Source organism: Etheostoma spectabile, chromosome 18 (genome assembly GCF_008692095.1).
Source record: "Etheostoma spectabile isolate EspeVRDwgs_2016 chromosome 18, UIUC_Espe_1.0, whole genome shotgun sequence".
Taxonomy (NCBI): domain Eukaryota; kingdom Metazoa; phylum Chordata; class Actinopteri; order Perciformes; family Percidae; genus Etheostoma; species Etheostoma spectabile.
In genome coordinates this window covers 11671516-11686470 of record NC_045750.1, presented here as the reverse complement: position 1 = coordinate 11686470, position 14955 = coordinate 11671516, and the positions used below count along the sequence as shown (strand labels likewise).

Genomic DNA, 14955 nt, shown 5'->3' with positions numbered 1-14955 from the left:
TCACTTTGTAACACACGTTATAATGCTGACCTAGCTGCTAGCGTGGTACGCCCTCATGGTCTCCAACTGACAAGCTAGCAGTAATTACTGCTCATGTTTGACTTCCAACAAAGATGGTACATAAGTGACATGCCTCACTGTAGCTAAAACAGAGAGCTCAACAAACAGGGTGAAAAGAAGAGCTGCAGTAATGTGCAGTACAACAAATATCTGGTGTTTTCTGAAATTTAAACCATATAAACCTATTCTGGTTCAACCACTAAATACAATTATGAACCTGTAAATGAACATAATATGAGCACTTTGAAGCATTTACATTTTTGGGATGAAACTTTAACGGAAACACACATGTATTTTCAGTTACATCAACAACCAAGATTGGCCGTGGCTGAACCTATGTCAACTTACTCACCCCAACCCACTCACACACCACTGCCCAACCTCCTCCATGAAGTTAGAGTTTTCCACCTGAGGAGTTGACCTCTACTCCCGATGGGCAGGGTCAGAGATCTTATGTACAAGCCGTTGCATGAAAGATCTATCAATCACACGTGATGCATAAGGAGGTGCGGGTATTTCCCTTTGGCTCTCTCAATCTTCAGCTGCGGACATGCAGAAAGGCTAAGTGTGATCTATGATTATGCAGGCGAGTACGGTTTGATGCGATCCAGGCGCAGGCTGTGCTGCATATTGTTTAGACATGCAACAGACACACATGTCAATACAATCTTGTTTCATGGTTCCACAACGGCTCTGATCACATGTTACGGTGATTCAGTGGGGGGGGGGACTTACTTTCTGTCTGTTTCTGGAGTGGACACCTCACTGCTGAAGCCTAATGATTCCTGAGGACAGAGAGAAGGGGGCAGGCGTAAGATTGACTTTCTTGCCAAAGATTGTGTAAAGCTGAATTTAAAAAAGCATAAGGATTTTGAGCACAGTGTCTCTGCTTACCTGGATCTCAGAACGGAGCTGCAGGGATGTGCTGCTTGGATCCTGTTTCTCCTGAAAAAATGGCACAAAAGGGAGAAGAAATAAGGTCAAATGTCAGTGTCAAGGGGCAGTCCCTTAATAACATTAACTGTGAGCAAAGACTAGAGACCTTATATGGAGAAAAAAAAAACAGGCAACTACAAAAGAGCATGTTTAACATTGCCATCAGGTGGGAAAGACATTCTTTGGTCATGTTCATGTAGACACACCTGCATCTCGGTGAAAACAAACACGAGCACGTGTGCGCACGCCAATGACCCAGCCTTATACAACTCAACAAGTCAAGTCTTGCAACAGGTACCCAAACCTGCAATACTTGTTCTGATTGTTTTTGAATACCACTGGGCGGTGTGCAGCCTTGTGAAGTCCTGGCTTTCCTACCAGAATAAAAAAAATCACAAACACACTGATGTAACTGGCTGCACAAAGTCCACGGTGTGATTACAATGATGTTAGTGTGCCCCTCCTTCCACACAAGGCAACACCTACTGGGTTGCCTCAGCTTTAGAAAACAATATTCCATTTTCGATTAAATACAATGGCAGCAAACAGGGCAACCATGGAAACCATATAACCCAGACTTTGGCCATGAATTTAAGGGACAAATCACTCAAAAGAATGTCCTGTACAAAATCGGAAAATAGCACATTTTTTTAACCTCTCTTCACTTACAAAATGTTGCTAAGCTTTTCCAGCCCACAATGTCTGTTAGGACTGTTTACACAGCGCTGGTACTTGCGTATGTTTAAAGCAGGTGTTCTCATCATGGCATAGCCAAATACAGATGTGCCTCAAACCAAATGCTTCTACAGAAACACAGACAAAGGCTGTACAATCATAACATGTCTGCAACTTCAATTTTAACCTTAGCATGTGATTATTTAAAGCCAATGAATGGCCTTGAGAGCTTGGTCAAGTGCATAGTTTCTCAGTTGTGTGTTCTTGTGTGCTTTTGAACTCTCATAGAGGAGTTTACCTAACCCTCTGTACTCACACACCCCCAATGCTAACACAGTATTGTACTGTGTTATATTAAGGTCCACAGAAACATATGGGGGAGTTGCAGAAGGGTAGTGACCAGATGTAACCATCACAATTTATGAATTCATTTCTAGTGGTCATTTTCTTGTTCATTGCACAACACCACATTTGTGGCATTACTCTCCATGTGCCTTTAATCCTTCTGGCATGGGCAGTACCCAAGGATATCCAAGCCCCTATTATTAGCTTCAGTTATGCTGAGATACCATAAGGAGGCAAAATTAGAGCACATTAAGTGAAAAATACATAATGCATACATGCGGCAGGCTTGACAATAGTATGAGCATGCGGACTATATATGGCATGGGAATAAGCTTACAGAGGTTGTTAATCAAGAAATCGTTAAAACAAGATGATTTAGTAAAAGTTATATTAAGGATAACTCTTTGTGGTGACCTCTAGCTACCATATATTTTTAAGGGAGGGGAAATGTCATGTTTTCGCTGATACTCATCAGGTCCCAATGAGAAGAGCAAATAAAACCTAAGACAAGTTCCTGTATCTATTTTCTGACTGCTTTTTAATATTTACCAGACAGGGCAGACTTATGTAAAATAGCTCATGGTGCAGATGCTGATATGGCTAGTTCTGTTTTTGTACATGTGCAAAATCTGCCTATCCTGTTCCTCTATGGGACTGCTAAACGTGAAAATGAACACAAAACCTTCCCTGGTAAATCCCTAAGTGGTTGATCTTTTTTGTCAAAGCTGAAGATTACTGGAATATCAATGCTTTCTGTCAAATCAGCTTATTGTTAACGTTGCCATAAATTTCCTCATCTTGTACAGAATGGACAGAGTTTAGTCTTTTGGCTTGGCAGCCATAGTAGCATTTTAACTGGTTCTTACAGTATGCAGTACAGTATTATTAGTATGCTTCGTTAAAGGAGTTGACATCAGCCAAGTAGGTTAGGACAATAGAAGCAGGTTGAAGGTCGTTATGTGACTAGCTCCCTAAAACTATTAAATAGTACTTGCCACCTCTGCCACAAAGAAAGACTAATTGAATCTGGAGTTTCCCAAATGGAGAGCAGGAATAGGAAATGAGTGGTTTCTGATAAATGTGCATCATTCTTTATCTCCACACCCAGATATTAGATTGCAGGATAAGAGTCACGGGAAGCCAAATCTGGAACACTTCCTGCACTTGGTCCGTCATGCTTCCTAATCAGAGTGACCTGAAGTTTAACCTACTTTAACTGTGCTTTAGGCAAGGGGGGGGGCAATTCTTCCATACCCTAACCTTCTGTGCATGAGTCACTGAGAGGCTAATAGTTAAAGGACTTGGAAGTGACATGACCTCCTTTAAGAGCTTTAAGAGCCTGTAGCCTGCAGCCCACATGTGCAGGAGGAAGTGCTGAGGTGGCTAAAGCTTCAAAATTAGCTGAACCCTACACTTATCACAACTGTAATCACCTGAACCCAGACAGTCAAGATGTTAGTGAGACAGTCTGGCTTGCTTCATCTTAAACTTAAGCACTACAAGTCTTCGTAGTCCTTTTGCCTTGTTTATCTATTTGTCTGTTACAGTGATCAAGCGGACAGAGACATGGGACTGGACATTTCTTTGGAAAGTAAATCAAGTTATGTCGGAAAAGCTCTGAAACAATTTGTCCATCCCAGGGAGTATGGTGAGTCCCATAAGTCAGAGAGCAGGTACCTGCCTAAGGTCATAAAAACCTCATCTACCAGACCTAAAGGCGTACAGGCTTTGGTCTCATCGCACTGCCAGGCTACATAAGGGAAATCTGGGATGCCTTTTCTTACAGACGGAGAGCTTATGTGAGACAAAGAAACACATGTATCCCTAGAACAAGCACATCTTTAGCAGGTCGCTCTGTTTAATCAACTGCATGGTGCAGAATAATGTGGGTGCATTGCGAAAAACCCACATAAAGAAGGAACAAGGTGTGTGCACAGTCACAGATTTTTTTTTCCACAAAAAGGTAGTGGCAAATTGGTTCTGCCATCAGATCCTCTTTGATAGCTTAAGCAGACTGCAGTGACAGAAAAGATATGCCATTCTCACCAATTGATAACTACAGGCACCGTGCTGACTAGTTGTAAAGGTTATTTTAAAACACACTGCCACACTGCCTAGCAAACACACCACACATGGATACACATAAAACATACACAGGCATGCACAACCCCTGACAAGGCCACATCATGTCACCACAGACATAAACCTAGACAGATACCCAAACCACGGAGCACCTACACACACTCAACTCGCCTCCACTTCCACATACAGAGCTCCTAAGAGACGGAGACACAAAGCAGCTCTCTGTTCCTCCTGCTCCTCCCCAGCTTCCCTTTACTCCCCGTCTGTGTGTGCCATCTCTGACATGGAAGGAGGGGGTGGGAGGGTGAAAAGATTAAGAAAAGATCTGCAAAAAACTAACGAAACCTACATCCCGTTTGCCTTTAAATGCCGATCAGCACAGGACGTGGAGAGGAAATTAGCTGTCTCAAACTTGTGCATCGCTAACGAAGGAGCACAAGTGAACACTGAAGACGGTGCCAGCTTAACTGACACTAAATAGAATATCAAATGATGCAGCTTTGAGGGGGTATCTGTACGTGAGACTTGGATCTCACAACCCACTCCCAGAGGGGGCATGCTATCCTTTACTTGAACTTTCCAGCATCAGCTAGAGATATTGCCCCATTTACCCCGATTTGACACGTATGCGTGTGAATGTGCATGTGTTTCCCCCTCCAGATGTCCGCTGGGTTGTTTGTGCACAATTCACTTTGTGTGTGTGTGTGTGTGTGTGTGTGTGTGTGTGCGTGCAAATTAGATGTGAACGCAAAACCCTGATTGCTTAAGCATGAGTGAATTGAGTTCAAATAAAAGAGAGAAAATGGTAAGGGAACGTACAAGGAAAAGCTCCAGCTAATTACATCACTATGTCTGCAGACATTGAATCTAGCATCAAAAGCTTCTGTAAAGTGACTGTATCACATTGCTTTCCATCATTAATCCAGTAACATCTAAACTCTGCTTTGCAACAGCAGCACCCAACTCTGTTAATGAGGGAAAGATAGGAACACAGATGAGTGTTAAATAGCAGCAGTTTAGTCCAAACATGACTGCAAAGCCCACCGAAGGCACAAGCTCCCCCAGTAGAGTTTCTGCCAACCACAGAGGCAAAAGTAGCACATTTGCAGCAAAAGTAGAGAAACCAGGTGGCTTAGTGGAGGTGCGCCAACTGGCATGGTTGGGTAAATCTGGGTGGGCAAGTATGAGGTTTCTAGGTAGGACTGCACATGGAGGTACCGGCACCAACTGAACCGCTTGGTGCAAGCCCAAAAAATACCATCAGCGGTGGGACCAGTATGGTGTGATGGAAGCCTGCAAACCTGGCTCTTTGGAAAATCTTACACACACACACACACACACACACACACACACCCACACACACACACACACACCCACACACACACACACACCACACACACACACACACACACACACACACACACCCACACACACACACACACAAACACCCACACACACACACACACACACACACACACACACACACACACACTTAAATCTTACGCACAAAGCAGAAATACATTTTCTATATATATATGTGTGTGTGTGTGTCAGAGATGGGAAGTAACGAAGTACAAATACTTTGTTAGTGTACTTAAGTAGATTTTTCTGATATTTTTACTTTACTATCATTTTGTGGTGACTTTTTATTTTCTACTCCATACATTTAAAAAAATTGGCTTGTTACTTTAGTTTTGTACAAGAGTTCGTCATGTCAGAGAATAGCGCGGACACGCGTCTCATACGGTGACTGGGACAGAATCAGCTTTAAATACAGTACTAATCTAGTCCTCACTAACAAGTTTCAAATAATTTCACTGGAATTACCGTTATTGTTCACATCATCAATACCACATTCAATCTAATTGGATGGGACTAAACTGTACGTTGCACTTGACGCACCACTAAAACAACTAAACAGATTTGGCGGCATTCTGCATTCATTCGAGGCAAATCATCGCAGCTTGATGGCGGTAACGTTAGCACATAGTATAGATGGCGACATTATTTAAAATGAAGAAAACAGAGATCCTAGAGATTTGGCAGACAAGCAGCAAGACATTCCCCATCCTAGGCCTTATCTGCGAGAGATGTTTGCGATAGAAGGCATCAAGAATGACTCCTGGCCAATGTGCTGGGGAACGTCTTCATTAATGTATGTTTAGTTATTCATATTTTATATTTTCTTTTCTTTCCAAAAGCCATATTTGAGCACACACACATGCATGTAGATGCATTTAAATGTTAAGGGAAAGATCTAGCTACTCAGTCAGAATCTTATTAACCTGGAGTCCCAGTCTCTGTCACAATAATCATGTATGGGATGTTTTAGGAGTATTGGCAGACATCCATTTAAAATGTAGCCAATGGCAAAAAAAGAGCCTTTTTTCCCATGTCTACTAAAGTTTCTCAGCTTACACTTAACATTTGTGTGGTCCAGGTAGCTTTGTATAAATAATGGTTGTCATTCGCAAGGTTACTTTTATACTTTAAGTACATTTCCAAGCCTGTACTTTGTTACTTTTACTTGAGTAAAGAAGTTAAATCAGTACTTCTACTTTTACCAGAGTATTTTTAAAATCTGTTCTTCTCTGGTGTGTACTTGCAGCACAGGCCTGCATGCTTTTAAAGTGCAGAGCATTCCTAAGCCATGAGGATCATCATTGTTTTGGTATTTCAAGACAAATACCAGAGTTATTACAAATACCAATGACTCCAAGAGTCAGGATCCCAAGGCTGAAATTATAAAATAAATTACAAATATACCACTTGCTTTCTACCAGGGTTATGGCAATAATGGAGCTATGCCAACATAATTTGAAAGTAATCTAATAGCAACAAAGGCTGCTGTTGAGATGCTGTGTTTATAGACAAAAGACCTGTAGGTAGAAAGGACAAATAAGCAGCCAAATTCACTACAGTTTGTCATTCTTCCAAACTGTAGTTTTAACCCTGCTGAACTGACCCACTTTGACGATTGAACTTCACGCAGGTTAACGCACATTAGAAACACACAGCTAGAAAACCGTTACAGAGCATTCCTAAAGCAAGCACATCAATCTGACACCAGCTGAGGCGTTTTTGTGTCATAAGTGTTTCAACTATTTAGTCAACAGCGAGACCAACGACTGAAGGAGTTTGGCCAAAGCATCAAAAGAATTTTATTCTTCAAGTCCGGCTTGTTTATCCACGAGTTTAAAATGACTGTCAAGAATATTACCAAGGATATTGTTGCAATCTCTCATTACGGTTTACAGCATGTAGAAATGTGTCAAAACATTCGCCCCACAACCACAAATTCCAAAATCATACATCAGGATTTATATTTGATGAACACCATCCATTCCATCGCTGTGGTTTGAAAGACATGCTAATATCTAGTTTGATGTTTTTTCTCTGTCGGCTATAAAGGATTATCTGACCAGTCTCTGCATGCCTAACTCTTGGAGCTTTGATTTCCATGTTTTGGAATATTTTCACATTCAGTAGCAACTACAATGTTATAGCCAAAGCATGTCACAGACAATGAGTACATACAGATCTGATAAATTGTCTAAAAAAAGAATTGTCTTCTATGTCTTGATGAATTTATCTATTGATCAAACTTAAAAGGTTTACTTACGGAACTTCATGAAAGTGAAGAAATTACCAAAAATATCCGGATTTTGAAGACGTTTCACTGACAAATAAATCACATGCAGGGCAAAAGGAAATGGTGCTTCAGGGTGAAAAAAAAGCAATATTTATTCCCACCCTAAACCCATCCGTAAAAAAAAAAAAAGTAGCTTGTCCTGAAAAAACGGACCACTCTTAAAAAGGAGAATACCGGTCGATTTCAGTAAGTAGCTCTGTTTTTTTTTTTTAAATTATTTGTAGTGCTGTCAGTAGCAAGACAAAAAAACAATCGGTGCTACCTACACTGTGTTATCCTCCTGCTAGAGTTAGCACCCAACAGGCTTAAACAGGGTTTGTTTTTAGCCTCTAAACATGTTCAAAATGTCATTACCAGTGCCTATGCATGTGCAGTGATTCCTTCTGAGTGAACACAGTGAATCTGACTGCAGTAGATGTGACAGAAATGCAAAAAAGGTTGTGTTAATTTATCCCTCTGTTTATTTCCTGTTTTCTGGTGAAGTCCACACTAGTCGATTGTCACAACGTTTATGCCTTTCTGTCACATCTACAGCAATCAGATTCACTGTGTTCACTCAGAAGGAATCATTTCACTTCACATGGGTAGGCACTGGTAATGACATTTTGAACATGTTTAGAGGCTAAAAACACCCTCCTGTTTAAGCCTGTTGGGTGCTAACGCTAGCAGGAGGATAACACGGTGTAGGCAGCACCGATTGTTTGTTTGTCTCACTGACTTCACTACAAATTTAAAAAAAAAACAGAGCTACGTGTTAAAATCGACCGTAATTCTCCTTTAAGAGCAGGCATTAGAGTTAAAAAGGACAAGGCAAAAAACTACTTTTCTCTGCAGTTGAAGTCTGGAAACGAAATGATATGCAAGTAGACTATACACTTAATTATACAAATTACAGCAATTTTCCAAAACATAGGCCTGCTTAAAAGATGATCTAAAATGTATAGATCTCTGCAGTGTATGTTGATTAGAGGAATTGCATCAACGCAACTGAACTACTATTTGTGGTTTTGGTCAGATATTGCAGATATAACAAATGCTAAACAATATAAAATACCAGTAAATGCTCTGAATGTCATTTAAATCTTTACTTTCACTCTTTGGCCTGACCTTTCACTTGAAACAACACGTTTTGTTTCATTTGCTAAACTCTTTACTCCATTTCAATACCTTCTATCACTTCCACTAATAAGCCTGTGCACCACCAAAGCAGCATGCCAGTGAGAGCCATCCAAACTTGCATTGTATATAGGAGCGCTGGGTAACATGCATGGAAGTACTAATCCATAGGTCACATTCCCAAAGGGGGATGTTTATTCAAACCCTTGTGTCCCCACTACTCAAAACTAACATGAAGATGATGAGGAACAACTCAGCAAAGACCAGGCAGGAAGTGGGTACATCGATAGTCATCTTTGAGAGAGCCTCTATCATCAGCTCCAAATAGCGTTTACCACAACAGACAGCCGTCACTTTGTTAATTGAGAGACCCCTCAAGAGCTGGCAGACATGCTGTGAAAACAAGTGAAAACAAACAAATGTGCAGCTCCACGCATTTTTGGAAAAATGTTAGTGTTGCAAGAACATTTCTTAAAAGGGGCCAAAACCCCCAAATAGAAACCAAAAGGTTCCCATTTAAAAAAAAAAAAGATCACAAATATTTTTGGCCTTAGAGTCAATTTCACAAGGTTTTGGAGAACAGAAACAGTCAATAAGAGGACTTCTTCTTTCTCTTTGGTTTGTCCACATTGACTACAGTTAAACTAGACACTGGGGCTTTTTATTTACTATTTTATAAAATCAAATTGCCAAATGTATTGTAAACAGTCATACTTTAACCTTAGACTCCTCTCTTATGGACTAGGACTGACCTTGTCCAGCACCTCTTTCATCTTGACTTCTGCCTCCTTTTGTAGTTGGAGTGTGAAGAACAGGACACGTCAAAGCTAAGGTGACCTTTGTCCCATACTTTGGAGTGACTTAGTAACCTTTTGGGTCTCAAAATTTTTTTGAGAGAGACGTGAAATGATTAGAGGTATCCATCAAAAATAGAAAAGAACTGACCTATAAATTTTGAGTTGTAAAAAAACCAAAACAAAGGTAATGACTAGAGAGGGAGTGGGTCAGGATGGAGTGGAGACATGATTGCATCACCCACCATCCTGTACCCTTTACAAGTGACAGGTCTTTCCCTAAAGGCCAAGTCCCTCAGGAGCACAACTTGCTAAATGTCTCCCCATTAACGTGGCTCTTGGACATTTTGACCTTCTCTAACCATCTGCTATTGGTCCTGAGGGAGGCGGCACAATGTTGGCTTGAAGCCACTGATTTCTGGGTAGACATAATAAAAAAATACAAGATTTATTTGCTACTCTCTTTCTGACTGTCCGTTGCACCAGAGTTATTCTCACTTCATCTTTCGTGCTCTGCTCTTCTCCTCCTGTGTATTACTCTCACAATGCATTTCACTTTTTTATTCTCATTTTACAGATACTGTCCCACAGCCTCTCAGTTTATGAAGGTATCAAGCCAAGTGGGAAAATATTGCCTAAGAGAAGGAATTTTGTCTCAACCAACTTTTACCCTCAGTGTAGAAATGGCTGCTCTAGTCTTGAATATTCCCCAAACTTAATTTTAGAAAAGGACTGAACTGAAATGCAAAGTTCAATCCATATTCAGTATTGTGGGTTGATACTGCACTTTAAAGAGCTCTCAATAAGGTGTTGCCTGACCTATAGTCTTTTCTTCATGTTTTTCTCTTCCCTTCTCCTCTATTTTGGTGCCAAACTTTGCAGAGTGCTGGGACAGCTGCAGGGTCTTACATTCTCCACTCCTTCTCTTCATTCCCCTCATCCTCCTCCCTTCGTCTTCCTCTGTTCACATCCTTATCCTCCTCCTGTCCTGGGCTTCAGGCTCAGGGCCCAGTCAGCTCTTTTACACTCTTCTAACACTCATGCTGCAAAATCTGCCCTGATTGCTTCCTCTTCCCCTGTTTTATCTCCTCAGGATGAAACCTTCCCAAAATATAAAATGTCCAGTGGTTATCTATATTACTGTAAAACACATTACACACATTTTTAACTAAAGAAGTCTCTCGAAGGAGTCACAAACTGTCAAAGCACCTTTTAACCAAGTCTGGTTACCTTTGAGTTTAACCCTTCCCTGGATAACTAGGACCTGGATGACTGAGAACCTTCATAGACATTACACGACGGCTACATAGAGAGAACACTTAACCTATGATCAAAATGCCTCTACGTATCCACTGCTATGATTATTTATGCTGTCTAATACCTCTCATGAAAGCTGTGAGAAGAGGATGTCTGCCTGCAGTCATTAAAGGAAAAGCACAATAAATCAGCTATCCATCCTAGTTCTACCTGTCAACCCAACCAAAACCACATGGCTGCTTTTAAGCAGAAGATGTCTCCTATTGAACTGGAAACCCAGTAATGACAGACAAAACATATATGAGCAGAGACTATTTGGACAGGGGCTAAAATAAGAAAAGCTGAGGTAACACGATATCAATGAAGCAAAGGGAGAACTGAATCATTATTTTGTCAGGCAGTGCTATTATGTTTGTGACATCAAACTGCCTCATTTTATTTAAGCTGGATATTTTTCTTTCAAGCAGATCTACGCTGTTGAGAAGCACCTGGTCTAAGTCAGAAAATGTGGCTACTTTTCATATGTATTTGTTTTAGAAATTGAGCAGCAATAGCATTTTCTAAGGGTTCAAACCAATTAAATTCACCATGAATAAGTCATAGAGCAATTATGAAGTCAGCATAACACACAACTCTTGTATTTGTCAACCTGTGGTAGTGTGCTGCACAGAGTGAGGCCCTCCGTAGCAGCACCAGCAACATTCCCTTCATACATTTGTGTGCAGCTTGGCAACCAAAGGGGTGCCCCACTACCCTACATCCTTGTGAAAAGGACCACCCCTCTATGGACCCCCAGAACACCCCTGCATTCACATCCAGAAAAGGCATACTGACTTTGGGGAAAGTCTTAAACCTTAGCACACATTCATGTTTGTTCAGACACCGATGTTCCTTCCCAGTTTGTTGGCTAAGACTGTGGAAATTACACTGTGTAAAGCTATGAGACTACTCCAAAAGGGGGATTTTTAGGGTCCTTATTAGAGGATTTGCAAAAAAAATTATAATTTGTCCAAAGCACTTTAGAAGCATGCAAACTGGGTAGAGAGTGAGAAATGTTCCAGCAGACAGCTGTTTTTGCTCAAACATTTATTTATTTTTTACGTGTTGGGAGTTTTCATTTACCATGTCAAGCTCTTGGGAGACTCGTCTTTTGCGTAGCTCCTCCATGCGGTCACTGACGTCACTGAAGCAGGTATTGTAGTACTCAGAATACTCCTGGGCAAGATCATCTATGTTGCCCAGAGAACCATCCTGCAAAGACAAAGAGAGAATAGTTTAGCCTGGGAACTACGGTGTACCAAGAAAGAAAAGCTGATAATCTAAAACTAAAATTATTTGCAAATTTAGAGAATTTGTTATTTGGTGAATCACGTAAAAAACGTCACATACATACATACAAAAGAAAAACAGTATATTCTATTATTCATTCTTTCATGCAGCTTATATCACTTTAGGATCCCACTAGTACTTCACGTAAGGAAAAAGAAGACCACAAGTCAGTACACTGTGTGAAAAGCACACCCGTCTCCATCCATTTACAGCACAACTAAACCGCTGTCACATACACTTACAATTAGTGGAGTATAAAAGGGACCTCTAGGCATGCATTTGGGTAAAAGTGGCATGGCTTGACGGTGGCACAGGTATAGAAACATAATCACTCATCAGGACATATGTACTGAGGCACTTGTTGTTCCCGAAACATATTCCATACAAACAGAAATCCTAAAAATACCACTCAATGAAAGGTCTCTATATTATTGAGGCTCATATCAAGGATGGCCTTTGCCTCCTCAAACATTCACCAAACTCAACCCAAACACATGCTTCCGGTTAGCTGTAGTTTAGATCAGCAAAGTTCCTGTCTTTGTATGGAATACGTGTGTAGAATTGAGGGAGGAAGCTGTGCTCCAAACAGTGAAGACATTACCTAACAGAATCCGTTTTGGATAGAGTGTGACCTCTGAGTAAGGTCTAAACTTGGTTTCTATGAACCAGTCAGCGAATATAAACTGTCAGCCAAAGGGGCCTGAATCATAAAGCTTGATCAATAAGTTAGCTAGGGTCAGTCTGCGTTTTAGGTTTGGAATATAGACTGATGTTTAAAGAAAAAAAAAAAAAAAGACCTCCATCAGACCAGAAGCATTCTGAGAAATTAATTTATTCCTTGAATAGAGCAACACTCAACTCTTGCTTTGGTAAAAATGTAGGCCTTTCTGTCAGTGATGGCAAACTGTTGAATATTCATCAGTGTTGATCTAATCTGTGCCAGGCAGACAGCTAGCATTGAGTCACTGTGTAGGGTTCGAACAGTCTCTCTTAGTCTCTTTCTCAACCGGACTCCCTATCTGGGTGCCAGGCCACAAATGAATGGATCCCTGTGAGTCTCACTCTCACACTCTCACACACAAACACACAGGCAAGAGATTTCAAAAACATTGGACCAAAACAAACTGAGGCAGACCAATCATATTCAACACAGCTCAGTAAATGGAGTTATGAAAGGGCACTTAATGATTGCGCACTGAATATAAAAAAATAAAAAAAACACACACATTCTGTCTCAAAAGTCCAGTTTCATGTCATCTGTCCTCCCACTCTCATTACTTGAGAAATTCTGTTTCTGGCCGGACATATGGTTCGAGATGTCTGAGATTCCCGTTGGGAGCACTCCCCGAGCAGACACATGCTTTCCCCTTCACTCCTCACATTGACTGAAAGCACACTCTCATTACAAAACTCCTAGATGTTTTAATCACCAAAAACATGCCATGGTTGTGCTGATCTATTTGCCACATCCGGAAGATAAGAATGAACCCTGTCCTGAGATTACACAAATTCTTGATTGACAGGGCATATACAGTTGGTGTTAGTTAGGTCATAGCATCAGAATTAATTATTGAAGCTTTGCTATATTTCTGGCCCCACTTCCATCGGAACACAAACCTGCTGTGGACAGGTAAAGCTGCACATGCTTTGCTGTTCTCAGATTGATGTGAATCGGTGCATGCAAACAGTTGTGTGTGTGTGCATAGACAACTGGGATTCCTCCAATTCTCCAGTGGTTTGAGCTCATTGGGGTCCAACAGCAGCTGACTCTGTAGCCCACCTCCACTACCACCTTGTAATAAACTGGATATGCTCAGTGTTATATATTCACGATTAGACAGCACATTAAAACAAGTGCGGTGAGTGAAAAATGCCTTTAGGAGAATCACAGCAGAGAAAATTAGGGAACGAGTAAAGAATGGAAAACCAATTATTTTCATGGGTTGTTTGACCATGTGTGTGTCAGCAGATGAGCGAGAGTTGGTTCACATCTTAAAGGGAATCTGTCAACGTGGGAGTGTAGGTGGAAGAGCATGGAGGGATTTGACAGTGGTCCACACATCCAGTTTGGAAATGTGGACAGTGGGTTGGAGTGGAGGCTGGACAAGAGATGATTTGTGGGATACTGACTAGGGCAGCTGTAGGGTGAGGGGGGATAAAAAAATCTGGAGTTAGGGAAAATTATTTGCATCTATTAGAGAGATTCTAAGGATGAGTATTAAATTGGCCACAGCTTATCTGACCTGGAAAGCATATGGGCCACTTAAAACAGTGCTCACTCTAAAAATATCCGTTAAAAAAAAAAAAAAAAAAAAAAAATATAATATATATATATATATATATATAAAAAAACACATCTATATACATAATAAACACATCTAGTTTCATGGAGGTATGGTTGAAATGGAGGCTAATACTAGCTGATGTAACTGCTTCTCCGCCCTGGATGCCAGGGAGGCCAACTCCCAGTTGACTGGAACAATAGCAACAATAGGCATACAAAAAAAAAACACCCAAGCAAAAATGTGTGGGTGACTTTGCGTGTATTTATAGTAAAGAGTGTGCATGTGTCATTTACTGTTCAAGCCTTCTTGATCGAGATTGCTGTTCCTAATGTGCAGCTGAAATTTGTCAGACAAAACTGTGAACAAAAGTGTGTTGCATTTCACTTCTGTTCCAAGACTGGGCAAGCAAAGAAAAGATTCTGAG

The 14955-nt window shown here is 40.9% G+C and overlaps 1 protein-coding gene across 11 annotated transcripts in view; it reads right to left on the bottom strand.

Annotated features, from left to right (window-relative positions):
• Nucleotides 1–14955, bottom strand: part of sash1a (SAM and SH3 domain containing 1a) — a 249324-nt gene that overhangs the window by 31142 nt on the left and 203227 nt on the right. For all 11 annotated transcript variants that reach the window (XM_032542209.1, XM_032542200.1, XM_032542199.1 and 8 more), the window contains 3 exons: nt 12040–12168; nt 955–1005; nt 796–845 (listed from right to left, as the gene is read on the bottom strand). In XM_032542209.1, the coding sequence (XP_032398100.1) occupies nt 796–845; nt 955–1005; nt 12040–12084 (146 nt within the window). In that variant the 5' untranslated portion in view covers nt 12085–12168. The remainder of the gene's footprint in view (nt 1–795; nt 846–954; nt 1006–12039; nt 12169–14955) is intronic.